Genomic DNA, 15281 nt, shown 5'->3' with positions numbered 1-15281 from the left:
TTTGCAGTTCCCCTGCCTCAGCCTTCTTTGAGCTAAGAATACAAATGTGTTAAAGGGCCAGGCTCTCTGTTGGTTGTCTCTGAAGGAGGGAAAAGGGATTATGCTTGCTCTCAGTGCATGGTGTGTCCCTTAAGAAGGCTAACAAAGATGTCTCCGTTTCTCCCAGGTGTTAGACAAACCCAGCAGGCTAACTGAGAAGGAACTTGCTGAGGCTGAAAGCAAGTGGGCTACCGAAACCCTAGAGAAGGCAGACGAAAATAACTTGGCTGAAATTTCTGAGTTTGAGGTATGGTTTTATTTCACCTTTGTTTTACACCCGAATGTTTTGTCTGGATTTTAAACTGGATAGATGGAAGTCCCACATGGTACACAACCTGTAATCCCAGAATTTAGGAGGTGCAGGCAGATGATTGTCAGGGTCATCCATCATCAGAGTACAACAGTTTGGTGTACCTGGGTTTTTTCCTGCCCTCTGGCTCTTAAGTTCTTTCTGTCTCACCTTAGATGTTCCCAGGCCCTGGAGAGAGGGTTCCTAGTGATGGTTGGTCTACGGCTGAGTGCTCACACTAGTTTAAGCGGCAGGTCAGCTTAAGAAGCAGCTAGTCCTTTACTTTCCCACCAGCAGTGCGTAGGGGTTCCCAGTTCTCCACATGTACACCAGTTGCTGCCACTTGTATTCTTGATGGTGATGGTCTTTCTGACTGGTGTGAGGTCAAATCTTAAGAGAAGATTTCATTTTTATTTCCATTATCGCTAAGAATGCTGAAAAGGTTTTAAGTGTTCTCTAGCTGTTTGAATCTCTTCTTACTGTTCAGTTCCTTAGCCCATTTTAAAGTTGAGTTTTCTTTAAGTTTTTTTAGTCCTATGTGTATTGTAGACACCAGTCCTCTGGTCTGTGTTATAGCTGGCAAGGTTTTCCCATTCTGGGAACTTCTCACTGGCCTGGCAGCTCCCTCTGCTGTACAGAAATGCTCTCATTGTTGGCTCCCTCGGTGCTCACATGTCCTGTTCACGGTGTCTACCTGTGCCTGTCTGTTGCCACTTATCCCCTACTTTTTCCTCTAGCGCAGTGATTCTCAACCTGTAAGTAGAGACTCCTTTGGGGATCATACAGACCTTTCACGGGGTGGCCTAAGACTATCTGAAAAGAGTTATTTATGATTCATGAGAGCAGTAAAATTACAGTTATGAAGTAGCAATGAAACAATTCTATGGTTGGGGGGGTCACCACAACACGAGGGATTCTGTTAAAGGGTCACAGAATTATGAACGTTTAGAAACACTGGTCTAGACAGTTTCAGGTTTCAGATGCTTTTATATCCTGTTAATCTGGGTTCTCAGCACCCACATAGTCACTCACAACTACCTGTAAGTCCAGCTGATGTCTTCCTCTGGCCTCCTTGGCATTGCTTGGACACAGTGCTCATACAGATAAGCAGGCTCAAAGACATACGACCTGAGGACATCTTACTGATTAGTTGATGTGGAAGGGCCCTCCTTACTGGGTTGCAGTGTAAGCCCAGAGCAGGTAGTCCTGGGGTGTGAGAAAGGTTTCTGCTTTAGTTTCTGCCTTGGATTCCTTCAGTGCTGGACTGTGAGCAGGGTGTTTAAGTTAAATACACCCTTCTTGTTCCCCCAGAGAACTGGTACTGGTGATCATCACTGCAGTAGAATGGAACCTAAGAGAGTCTTTAGGGTCTCATGTACAGAATTAAATTGTCTACAAGTTTCCTTTGCGTGTAACTGCTCTAGCTGAGATTTCAAGCTCTACATGGAGTAGTAGTAGATGCACTGAACACCCTTGCCTCATTATTGATCTTAATGGACCACTTTGAGTTTCTTCATTTCACACCATGCTGACTGACTAGGTTTGTTTTACACAGGCTTCATTTCTGAGAGATGGTTCCTCTGTAAAGGCGCTGCCATTTTTATCAAGAAGGGATGCATTTAAAGAGATGGTCAAATATGTTCTCTGTTGAGTATTCTTACTTGATGGATAGAGTTTATTGATTTACATCTTTAAACCATTTGCACATCCCTTGAATAAAGTCAGTGTAGTCATAATGAGTGATATTCTTGCTATGATCTTAAGTTCAGCTGAGAATTCTCCATCTGCTCATCAGGGAGATCCTTGTGTGTGTGTGTGTGTGTGTGTGTGTGTGTGTGTGTGTGTGTGTGTGTTTGTGTTTGGGTTTAGTATCACAATAATACCTGCTTCATAAAAATAGTTTGGAAGACTTTTGTTTTGCTTATTTCCAATTATAGAATAATTTAAATAGTATTGGCTTTCTGATACAATTTTGGAGTGAGTACACTGGCTGTGGGCATCTATTAGTTGAGACTTGATAGATCACTGCTCTGGTTTTATTGTTGGTAATGGATTCTCTTCAGCTGTTGATTTTATGTGTTTGAGTTTTTGTCTGAATGTATCTGCCTGGACCCAGAGTGCCACTCCCATGTGGGTGTATGGAACTAACCTTGAACCTCAGGGATACTTGGTGCTCTTAACTGCTGAGCCATCTCTCCTGCCACTAATGTAATGGGGCTTTAAAACCCATAGCTTTAGGTTTTCTGAATTCCCTAGGTGTCCATTGTGTTTTGCTTTTCATTTCTATTTTTACTCATTTGGGTTTTCCTTACTTTCTCTTATTTAATCTGGCAGAGCATTTGTTACTTTTTAATTTTTTTTCACAGAACCAGCTCTTTATTTCATTCTTAATTTTTGACTCACAACAAAGTGGCAATCATGTCCTCTAGCCTTCCCCGTATACTCTCATTATCTCTCAAGACAGTATGATGCATTTTCTTTTCTTAAAATCGATTAAACAGCACTTCCTTTTAAAATAGTCCCTTAGTGACCATATACACCATTTTAAATGCTCTATGTCCTTGTCCTTCAAGAAAGTAACTGGACTTCTCTGCTTCCAAGGAGGAATCCACGGCACCCTTATTTATTGACCAGACAGAAGAACCCGAGTCAAACACCACAGATGGCACAGAAGTGTGTGAAGACAGCCAGCTTAGCAGCCGCTCTAAAGCCATCGCCTCCAAAACCAAAGAGATCGAGCAGGTGAGGGTGTGGTCCTCTAATATGCACAGCTGTTGGCTTCTGTCACGGGCACACGGTGTCTGCACTGAATAAAGAGAGTGCTTTGTCTCTTCCACTCGAAACATTCCACTGAATGTGTGTAGAAAGGGGTCTCTTTCTCTCTTGAGACAGTATTCTGTTTAGTTCAGAACCAATGAAGTGGTCTACACTGGCTAGCCAGGGAGACCTAGGATGTACTAGTTGCCACCTCTGGGTCCTGAGGTTTCTCATGTTTCCCAATGGGTCCTACATTGTAGCCGTGGCTAAAATTCACGTGGTGTGTTTTCCTTCTTGTCTCTCTTCAATGGAAACGTCACAAGAGCAGTTTCTCGTTCTGCTTAGTGGTGTATCCACCACGTACAACAGTGATTCGTGTGTAGCAGACTCAAGCAGAATCCTAACAGTGGCCTTGGAGTGGTTCCTGGGTCACTGAAGCTCAGGTTGCCTTATGTTACTGCCTGTCCTGCTGAGGCGAAACCTTCACAGTGCTGTTCACGATGCTGTAGGAATGGACGAGTGAGTCGGGTTCTTTCCTCCGCTTCCCATGTTGTACTCTTTTAAGACTGGTTCATTCTTATGTTACGTGCCTTTGTATATGAGTGTCTGCACTGCACATGTGCCTGGTGCCTTCAGAGGGTGGAAGAGTGTGTCAGTCCCTTGGAACTGGAGATGCAGACAATTTCAAGCTGTGATGTGGGTACTGGGGATTGAAATCAGGGTCTCTTAAACACTATACCACCTGTCTAGTCCTCTGAGTTGTAGATTTTTACAGTCAAATTCTCTTAAGACTATGGCTAGAAGAAACACTCAGCTGAAATGCTTCAGAGTATTTTGTGTTGTCTTTTTGAATATTTTATCTTTCTTTGTACTGTTATTCATAATTTCTTTGTGAGAAAGTTGTCATACCTTGATGGTGCTCTGAAAATCATTTAGCATGAGGTCAGCTTTTCTAGTTCTCTGTAAACCTACATGTGTTGGGAGTAGGAAGACTGTGTTCATAGTTGCTGTTCAGACACATGAAGCAGCTGCTGCTAAAGGATGCTGAGACTTGCAGGATGGCTAGTGACCCTAAGAAATGGAGAGAGCCTGTTATGGGGTAGTGGCACACATTTTTAATTCCGGTGCTGGGACAGAGGCAGGAGGATCTGTGAGTTTTAGGTCAGCCAGAGACTCTCAGAGAAGGGGTGAAGGGACAGTGGGGGAAAGAGGAGAGAGTATGGGGATAAAGAGAGAAAATGGAATGACTACATTAAAATGGTTACTGAAAGAAGTATAAAATAGTTGATCAAGTTGACAGGTACCTGCAGTTCAAGTTGTTTATGAGAAACGGAGACTGGAGAGAAATAATTTGTTAAGTCTGGAGTACATCATGATACCCTGACTTGAAAAAGTAAGAATGTCAGTATAAAATAGAAGATCTCTGGGGGTACTCTTTTGTTAGAGACTTTGGCTTTCACACGGGCAAGAAATAAGGCCAGAATTTCCCACAAATTCAGGAAGCTAGCACATGATAATAAATGTATGGTTAAAAACTAATTTTTAGATAAAACAAATAATTTTCAAAATCATGTTTTTCTAATTTAAGGATTAAATGTCAATGGATAGGGAGTCATGAAGGTCTATATAAACAAGGTTGTAGCTACATTGAATTTTGCTAATTTCTCTTTACATTTTTTTCATGTACATGGATTGTTTAAAATATTTAAATAATAGTAATTATGTTATGTGTACAAGTTTGTGCCTTCGTGTATGTATGTATACGTGCTGCCATCAGAGACTAAAGGAGAGCATCAGATCTCCAGAACTGGAATTCTAGACAGTTGTGAGCCACCATGTGGGTGCTGGAATTTAACCTGCTTCCTGTGGAGGGCAGTAAGTGCTCTTAACTGCTAAACCATCTATTTAGCTCCCCTTAGATCAATATTATAGTTTAGATAAAATTCTACTTGAAAACTTCATAGTGAACACGCTGCAATAGTTCTTGGAGTTTAAAGGCAGGCACATGGGTTAGACTGTGGTGGGATTGCCACAGTGTAGGGACATCTTCTTTTGATGTATTGTACCTTTTCATCTCTGGACAGAATTTTGTTAATTAGCCTTAACCAAGGTTGGTCCATCTTTCATGTTAAATCTTTGGTTCGATTTGATAGCCTTTCCTAGATTCTGAGTTTGCAGCACAAGTTTTATAATTTCTCCTGGCCTTACTAATTTCAAAGAGATCTAATCCTCGGGGTCATGTGGGAGTCATACTCAGCTGAATGCTTGCACCAACCCCTTGCCCAATTTGAGGTTCATTATGCCTTGATAAAATGGTGCTTAGTATTACCTGTGTGTGAGATCCTCTGTATTCGTGGTGTCCTATCAGCTAGTGTTACTTTTACAGAGCCTCTTCTTTCTTCAAAGACATAGACATTTTAACCAGGTATATGGTGCTTGTCTGCGTGTGTGCAGATGAGATGACAGTGTAAGGTGACAGACACTATGCCCAGGGAAGTAGCTGTTAGAGCGCTGCGGACTGCCTAGCATTCAGTGACGAATAAAACAGAACCTTCAGCTTCTTCATCTTCAAAGCCACAGTGCATATTATGTAATTCTCGGTTGCTTTTGTTGTAAGATACAAGGCGGGCAAGATCCTCAGCCGGGTAAAGTAGCACATGCCTGGCAGCCTGAATTCAGTTCTAGAAACCATGTCAAAGTGAAAGAGAGAACCAACTCCAAAGAGCTGTCCTTGTCCTCCACACAGGTGTTAAGACACACATGCCCAAATATATCATGTACATACACGCAGTAATCACAAATTTTAGTTTTTTTATAAAAGAAAGCAAGAACCTTTTGAATGTAGCATAAATATTCTGTTAGGCATCAGCTCCTAAGAAGCACTTGCTGACCGACCACTTGAGTAGTTCCTGAAAAGTCATAGGCTCACTCTGGTCTGAGTGAGCCATTAAGATTTGAATGGTCTCACAGATTTCCTTTTGATGCTGATTCTGCATCCTGTGTTTAGAATAAAATAATTAGAGATCATTTTACTGATATTACAGTAGAAAGCTGTAAACATTTACCACTTAATATATGGGTTAGAAAAGTTACATATCTATAATATAAACTGAAGTGCAATTTATATTAGTAAACAAAGAAAATATATGACTTAAATATTCAGTTGATTGAGTTTGACAGTTGTATGTCTATGGAGCTGCATTTAAGGTGACAGCAGACAGAATTGTGGCATTTAGAAGCCGTAATGATCCTATGCAGTGTTTTGTTCTACTTTAGCTGTCAGTGTTCCTAAATATATAGATATGTTGACAAAGAAGTGAGTTGGTGTGATATACAATTCTGATAAATACACAAACAAGAGAATTTCAGACACTTTATGATTTGGAATTAGCCACAATAAGAAAGTATCTCTAGGGTCAGCAAGATTGCTCAGTAATAGAAACACAGCCAAGGTTGATGATCAAACCATTTGATCCCAGAGGCTCCATGTGATGAATGGAAAAACCAGGTAGGTATCTGACCCCTACGTGGCATGCTTCTGCATGTGTGTGTGTACATACACATGAAAACACAGGTAGACAAATAGTCTACAAAGAAAGAAGACATCCCTGCCTTTTAATGAACTTGTTCTGTATTAAGAGGCAGTCTCAAAACAGAGGCATTCTCCACATGCTCTGCCCAAGATAAAGAAAATGTTTTCCTAATGATGTGTAATACCTTCTTCCCTGACTTCTTCAGGCCATCCCTGTTAATTTGCACCTTAGAATGTAAACATTAAATTTACCTTAAGGCTTTTATCAAAGACATACTTCTGGAACAGGGTAGATTATCAGATGGCAATTTCCTGTAACAGCAGAAAGGCCTGAAATAATCACTATAAGTCTTGATTTTAAAAGAAATTTACATGATCAATAGTTAAGCTTACATACTGAATAAATAAAATTTATATATATATAAAAAGATACTGAACAAAAATCTATATAGGCCTTTCAGTCAATATTTAAAATTACTAATGAAATGAACCATATGAGGTCTCCTTAGTTCCTGCGTTTTGGGTTCTCTGTGACTGTGTCATGCCAGGTATCCTGGCACCTGACCTTGCTTACTGTCTTTAAGTACTAAGATTCTGGCATAGACGTAGATTTGAAGACACCATTCAACATAAGCACATTTTACTTCCTTAGCACCAAGAATCTTGTGTTAAGTGTTTAAATAAAACAATCATAAACCAAACACATAAGCTGTATTTTCTTCAAGCTGTGGCCTGAGAAAGCTGCTGTTCAGTGCAGTGACTTTGGAAGCTTCTTCTGATTCTCCAGGTCTTTGAGCCTCAGCTCCATTACCCCCAGGTACTTGGTTGCTGTTCTGTAGTGGCTGGTGGTACTTGTCTTCACTTTTGAAGCCTCCTGCAGTGACAGCCTGCTAGAGTTTCCTCATGGCTCAGTGATCGAACCAGTGGGTAACCAGGTCCATCATGAAAAGGCCAGTTGAGGGCCACGTGGGTTATTTTATGGACTGTCATTATTGTCTTCACTGTGTTTAAGTCCCTCTGAAGTTATTTAGCCTTCCGTTGTTCAGTCGTGTGTCAGTCTTACATTTTTGAATGTGATGTAAGAAATGAGAAATGATCTGACAAAGCCATTGCAGATGTACCCAGCAGCACTGAAGTCAGTCATTCAGGGCAGAGCTCCTGTAGCGTGCTCTGCGTCAGCTCAGTGTGTTTGTGCTCAGTGAATACTTCTGAGTGAATCAATCGTTCACCTGGTTCTGGTGTGGGATGGCTGCCAGTGGGGCCACCAGACTGCCACACACACGCTCTCTGCTCTGGGAGAGCTCACCTGCACTTAACCAAAAAGGAGGCATTTGGAATCAGCTCCTTTAGGGATTGACTTTAATGCCATGGGTGTCACACACCTAGAATTATGTGTTACAAAGCACCAAAGAGTCATCTGTCTGCTTGTGAGTTAGTGAGTGTAATTAGGGTTACTTACGTGAACATGGATAGGGTGTTATTTGTAAGAGTGCAGGCAATTCCACAATGGCTACATCAATCACAAAAGAAAATGCCTCTCCCTCCTGCAGCAGCAACCATTGTAAATCCTTGTGGGGGGTGGGACCTTGTCAGCTCCTCCCTCCATGGTACAGTATTGAGGGCCCAGCTTTGTGCAGGGTGATCACACTTGCTAAGGGTTTAAGAGTGCAGAGACCATCTCTTGCCTAGAAAATGTCATCTCACAACACTCTTCCTTTAATGTTCCCCAAACCTAGGAGTTGGGGAACATAGATGTCATATTTAGAGCCAAGCATGGAACATTCTTACTGTAAACACTTAGGCCATGTTTTAGCCTCTACAATAACACCTAGCTGCAGAAAGAAGCTTCTGTGACCAATATATAGATGGCAGCTCTAATCTGTGACAGTAATCAATTGCTTAGATGGCAATTGACAGGCACTCCATATCCACATAAGCAAAATACAGGGGCACCTTTCCTACCAGGGTCTTTGACTTCCCAGGCCATGAGCTTTTGACCATGTGTACAGTACCAGTTCCTATGGATCAGGGCTCAGACCCAACCAGAACACAGTTGGTTACCTCATGGTAGCCCTGCTGCTGCTTCACCACTGGGCACCCTTACCTCGGTAGTGCTGTCTGCTGGGCCTGCTGTCACCGGTAGGGAAGAACTGAATGGGTTAAAGAGTGCCTGGAAGTTAGAGCCCCACTTCCATGATTCTGAATGGGTTATATCTGAAGCCACCTCATGAGTAAGGCCCAAGAATACTTACAGCATATGCATTTGCCCAGAATGCTTAATTTCTTGCTTATACTAATCATTTGTGAATCTTTGAAGTTAGGAAATATAATTAATATCAATCAACACAATTGTAGGGATGCGGCTGAAAATAACCTTTTTTATTCTTGCTGTCCTGCAGAAGCTAAACTTAAATTTCTGTGTCTTAATCATTGGCTCGGATGGCAGGCACATGCTCTGCCTGATCTAAATGCATTGTTGATAATATTCCTAAAACCAATGTGTGTACGGTATATTCCTTTTATTTGTTTTATGATAGTATTTATATTGTTTTATGATAGTAAAAGATGCTACTCTGAATTCATTTCTATACATACTATGGCTCTCATAATACATCCTATAATACTACTGCTTAATGAAACTTTGCCTACTGAAAATTGTATTACTGCATGTTTGTTGGATAATTTCTAATTGAATATGGTAAGTGTGGGAACATTTTTTTGGCTGGTCAGTTTTTTGTTTCGGTTGGTTTTTGTTTTGAGTTTCTTTTTGTAACCCTGGCCGTACTACAACTTATTCTGTAGACCAAACTGTCCTCAAGGACTCTCCCTGTCCCTTTCCCTGACTTCTGAGTTCTAGGATACTGAGATTAAAGGCATGTACCACCATTGTCTTGAGGATGCTAACATCTTAAGGAAAATGTTCTTGAACATAGAAAGCAGAGTGGACCCCATAGCATTTGATAAAAGGGATTCTTTTAACATGGATAAGACTCAGGTGATGCATACCTATCTGTTCATGTACGCATACACACGTACAAGGACACATGCACTAAATATGTTCTTATTGAGACCAGGCAGGTTAGCTCTGGTACATGTTGTATTACGATAGGCCATTGCTATCAGAAGCACCACCTACCTACAAACATCAAGTTAAATTAGAAGTCATTTTGTTCTCTGCCTAGTCATAAGCTGATAGGTAAATATTATTTTGCTCCAATAGTATGTGCCAACATTTAGTTTCCTTTAAATTTCACGTTTTGATATTTTTTTTTTAATTAGCTTTTCTGCAAAGGTTAGACTATGTAATCTTTGACTTTCCTTATTTAAATCTTTATGTTCAAAGCTCAGTATTCTTTTCATTTATGAGTCTGGTGTTTTACTGTGTTCTTGGATAGGATCCTGGCCTTTGCAGTGCAGCGCGAGTGTTCTGCTGCTAAGCTGTATGTCCACCCTTCACACCGTTTCTTCCATGTTATTTCACATTTAATAATAGGATTTCATGCGTTTTCAGTTTTTAACCATCTTCCTAGTGGCCGCTGGTTATGCTTGGAGAGTCATTGGTGTTTGCTGAGCTAGCGGGGTGCCTGTGTTCAGAAGCAGATCAGTTATCCATTCCACAGCTCCCTCCTTACAGTCGCTCACAGCTTCTGTAAGCAGCCTGGTCCCAGCACTCTCCCCAGCTCCTGCTCCGTCTCCTTCTTTTAAGAAGTCCATAGATAAAGATTCGGCAGTTGAACCGATGTCCTGGAAATGTTACTAAGAGTATGGGCCCATAGAAGAATCAGCTTTCAGTTTGTGATAGGTTAAAATGAAATTGTTTTCAAATAGAGGAAGCTCCATTTATTGTTATGTGTATGAGGGAAGCATTTAGCCCACCTCACATAGTAGAAACATTCTTTGTTTGTCCATGTTATCAGACAAGCTACAAATGTTCTTAAGTACAGCTCTTACTGGGTATTATCTTGTCTAGACATCAAGTCTACCCAATTGTACGTAACAATCCATTACCAGCCACTTCTTCAGACTTTGCATATATAGATTTAGTAAAACACAACGTGCAGGGTTTGCCTCTGAAACAAATTGCATTTCTACAATAATTAAAAATTATTTAGTTTGCCAAGTTTTAAAGTTTGTGAAATGTGTGGCTTACTAGTTAAATGTTACTGTGGCATTACTACAGGAACTTTCTGCTAAGGTGTTAGGGCCAAGTTTTAGTTTTGAGGTAAGTAGGTGGGACAGAGGTTATAACCAAGTTGGCACTTAACCCAGCATGAGGCAGTGGGTTTGATTTCCCCCATCATAAAGCTGCTGTAGTGATGTGCACTGCAGTTCCATCCCAGGAGATGGAGGCTGAGAATTACACGATCATGGAAGGGAAGGAACTAGATACCGGATAATCTGTCACATTGCAAATATCAAAATTAAGTCTCTGCCTTTTTTTAGACCTGGCATATGTCTATAATAAGCTAAATGACGGTTTGGTAGAAATATAAACAATATAAATTACAAATTTTATAAGAACCGTTCTTTAAAAGGGTAGACAATATCAGGCCATTCTAGACCTTATCTTTGGGAATGCTGCCCCCAGGGGATACAGACAGAGCTATGTGGGGAAATAAAAGTTCAGAAAGGTAAGATCAAGTACAGACTGCGCAGCCGTTCCAGACACTAGTCAGTATTCTGTGAAGACTTTATCCGGAAGTAAACTACTGTCCCTGCTATTCAGTCCTGTTCCCTTTAAGTCAGTAGTTTTATTTGTCACTAAATAAAGCATTAAGGATGTTCATAAGGCACAGGTTTGTTAGCACAGCTTTCAGTTAGTGCTTGATGGGCTCAGACCCCCTTTGCACATTTGTTAATTAAGTGCTGGTTCTGTGACAACCTCTCTGAAAGCCATCCCTGTATTGGAAATCTCAAGTACTTATGCCAACGTTAAGTAATATTTGCCTGTTTCTTTACAGCTTTGAGGTACTGGTTACTTTTGGATCCTTCTTGAGTATTTTATAGAACTCCTCTGTTCTGGGGCGTGGACTTGCTGCTTCTTGTGTCTTCTGCTCCCTCTCTTCAGTGTAGCCCTTTATATACTGTCTTTTATTTTTCAAGATATAATCCTGAACATCTGCTGTCTTCTCTAGGCTTTTGTTTAATACATGGTCATCATGCTTGGAAATAGCAAACTCATCTCTTCATGTGTTCTCTGCAGTTACTAGTGTGAGTCTGCTGGTATTTTATGAAGATCTTTGTAAAATCACACTAAAAGTTGTGTTTCTATTTAAAACTAACTCAAAGTTCCACATTAGGCATGTTTGGAGGAGGTTGGCGCCCACGGTGTTATCAGCTTTTCTTTGTCTTTTTATCTGTCTCTGTGTGCCTGCATGCTGTGTGGGGAGTAAAAGACACATTGCGGAGTTAACACCCTTCATCTACTGAGCCACTTCACTGGCTCTTTATCTTATTGATGGTTTTTTTCTTTTCTTTTCCTTCCTTTTCTGCAACCCCCCCACCCTACCCCCCCCCGTGTGTGTGTGTGTGTGTGTGTGTGTGTGTGTGTGTGTGTGTGTGTGTGTGTGTGTGTGTTGTTTGTTTCTGAACTTTCTTTGAAAGGTTTTATAACCATGCTTTGGTATTCCAGGAACACTTTGTTCCAGGGCCCCTGTTAGAAAAAACTAAAAATAGTATTTCATGTAACCTGTACACAGCTTCCATAAACTTATTCTTGCCTTCCTTCCTTCCTTCCTTCCTTCCTTCCTTCCTTCCTTCCTTCCTTCCCTTTTCCCTCTCTCTCTCCCTCCTTTCCCTCTCTTCCTTTCTTCCTTTCTTTTTTATTTTACTTTTTTAAATGTGGTTAGGAACTGAACTTGGGTCCAATACTGTAATTTCTCTATCTTGTGCCCCCTTTTTTTTTTCTTAAAGGTCTCCCAGTTGCTAGTCAACTGGCCCTTAAAGATAACTGCTTCACCCTATGACCTTCAATTTGTATCCTTCTGGACTTCTGGGACTGAGAAAGGCGGAGAAGGGAAGAGTAGGGTTGGAGAAGGCAGTATAGGATGGAGGAGACTGGGTAGGCTAAAGGAGAGACCACGGCAGGTGCAGAGTGAAAGTGGGGTGAGCCAGGAGAGCAGAACTGAGCACATGGCTAGTACTGTGGTTAGAGTTTGGAGCTGCTGAGTACTGGGAAAACTGGGAGGAGGGGCAGCCTTTGAAACTGGGACGCGGATTGGCAGGGAGGTAAGGGAACTGGTTACTATTTGTAAGGAAAGAAAACATTAAACAAAACAGTTAAAAACAAAACAAAAACTCCCTACAATTCACATTTTACAGGGTCCATCTCTTTATTTCCTCCTTTATAATTAAAGTGTAATTTTAACAAAAAAGTGAGATAAACCTTCAGTGGCTGGATTAAACACTAAATCAGACAAAGACAGTCTTCAAGAATTAGTTACAATTAAGATTTTTAACAACTTACAATTTAAGATTTTTTAAAGAGAAAAATTGGAGATATTTTTCATTGTCAAAATGTTTGCCCAGCCTGCCCCAGCCCTAAGTTTGTCCCCAAATATGCCCCACTCCTACCCACTAGAAAAAAGGAATAGCAAAGCTGTATTTTGGAAATACCTGTGATCACAGCACTTGGGAAGCTGAGGCAAAAACATCAATTCAGGGCCAAAGTGGATAAAAGTTGTCCTGCACGTCCTATTCATAGAGACTTTCGTTTCTTTTCTTTTTTCCTTTTTAATGAACATGGTCTTTAGAGCTCTGGCTGTCCTGGAATTCTCTGTGTAGATCTGTCAAGTTTTAAACTCATAGAGATCCACCTATCTCTGTCTCCTGAGCACTGGAATTAAAGGTGTGTGTCACCATGCCCACCAGGGAGGACATTTTATAACTTACTAGCTTTAATGTAAACAGGAGGCACACATTATCCTAAATATAGTCAATTTCTCATATCTGGACACATTATAGGAGGGCGGGGCCCTGCAGATGCTCCTTCAGTGCCATTGGCAGCTAAAGGGACACTGTCAGCTAAGTCAAGTTTCTTTCTGCCTATTAAAGGGGGGCGGTACTCTGGTGGATCTATTTAACTGGCCAATAGTCAGTAGCTGCACAAATCATAAAGCCCAGTCAATACACATTTTACTCTGTGTAAAACTTTAAAAACCAAGCATGCTGTGAACAAACAGGGTTCCCTTTGTGCCATTTTCAATGAAGTCAATTGATATACTGTTTATTGCTGTTTGGCTTTACATTTAGCCTGTAATCATTAAAAACGCCCGCTCGAGCAAGCGCGCGCACACACACACACACACACACACACACACACACACACACACACACACACGGTGTGGAAAACAATTTTTAACCAACCACCTTTATGTGAGAATAAAGCCTCATGTTTGGGCTTGCCTATGTTTAAGAAAGATTTTATAATTTATATTGAGGAACTACAGTGTCTGAGGTCCGGGAGCTTTTAGCTCAGCTGCTGTTTCTGTTGACCCTTACTCGTTTTAGAAAGTTCCCTGAGGCCTTGCAATTTGGAGTTTGTAGTTTATATTTAGAAATTCAGGTTCATGTGGATTTCCAAGGGAAATGACATCTCCCTAATAGAACTACTTAGAACCCAATAAGGCTATGTTCGGCTCCGTTTTACCGGCAGTGAGGGACCAGCGGGACGAAAGGATTCTGTTTCATCCCTGAGTTGGTCAGGTTAGTGTAGATCTCACAGTTGACAAGGGTTAGATGGGAAATCAAGAGTGAGAAGCAGTGTTAGTGTAGAGTCAATTTACTGAAACCTGTAGAACACAATCAGTAAATATCCCACAGTGGTTATATAAACACGTGTGGGTCGGAAGTTGGATTTTCAACAATTCTATGATGGGCAGAATAGCTTACGGATGAATTTTTAGTGCGGGCATATAGTGATCATTTTGTATTGGACTGATTAGTTTAGCTATGGAGATAATGTTTGGTTCCTTTTTCTGTAGATTGCCTGGGTTAGCCTGGGGCAGTGTCGGGAAAATGGAGGGAGCTTTTTTGTTATAAGGGTAGAAGGGAAACAGAAGATAAACAGTAATTATTAAAGTAAGAGGGCCTAACTTTGAAAATTCAGAGCCACCCCTTTCTGAGCAGAGGAATAGAGTGGACTGCTTTTATTTTATTTTATTTTTTTTTATTTTATTTATTTTTTTTTTTTTTGAAAGAAGATAAGATGGGAAAGAAGCAATTTTGCTAAGAGCAGAGGGAAACAAGAAGATAGGAAAGAGGGGGTGCTGTCCACTGCTGGAGTTCCTGAACTGGGTGTGGAAAGGGCTCAGAATATTCAGTGTGTTATGTGCTGATAGAGAAGTTGACCAGAGAGTAGAGAGTTCACGGTGGATTGAATAATTGCAGTTTTGGACTTCTTCCAACAATTCATAGCATCCTGTGAGTAAGGATTAGATAGGCTAAACCAACCTGCTTAATTAACCAAGTTGTAAACCTTGCTGCTTGACCAAGGGAGAATATTCTGCATGGTACCAAGGAACATAAAATGCTCACTAACTTAGCAATGATAATTATTTCATTAAAAAAGAGGGTTAAAACTCTTTTTGATCTTTAATTCTGTGATCAGGTTCTTGAGATACTGGATGTTGTACAGTTTAGAACTAAAGAAACAAAGAAGTAAGA

The 15281-nt window shown here is 40.8% G+C and overlaps 1 protein-coding gene across 4 annotated transcripts in view; it reads left to right on the top strand.

The window, feature by feature from the left end:
* The window catches only part of PPHLN1 (periphilin 1), an 84153-nt gene that overhangs the window by 57382 nt on the left and 11490 nt on the right, over positions 1-15281 (top strand). For all 4 annotated transcript variants that reach the window (XM_080939028.1, XM_080939027.1, XM_080939026.1 and 1 more), the window contains 2 exons: positions 167-286; positions 2930-3070. In XM_080939028.1, coding sequence (XP_080795154.1) covers positions 167-286; positions 2930-3070 — 261 coding nt within the window. The remainder of the gene's footprint in view (positions 1-166; positions 287-2929; positions 3071-15281) is intronic.

The sequence above is a fragment of the Micromys minutus genome (assembly GCF_963924665.1).
Source record: "Micromys minutus genome assembly, chromosome: 27".
Taxonomy (NCBI): Eukaryota; Metazoa; Chordata; class Mammalia; order Rodentia; family Muridae; genus Micromys; species Micromys minutus.
The sequence above is the reverse complement of the archived record's forward strand: the minus strand, read 5'-3'. Positions and strand labels throughout refer to the sequence as shown.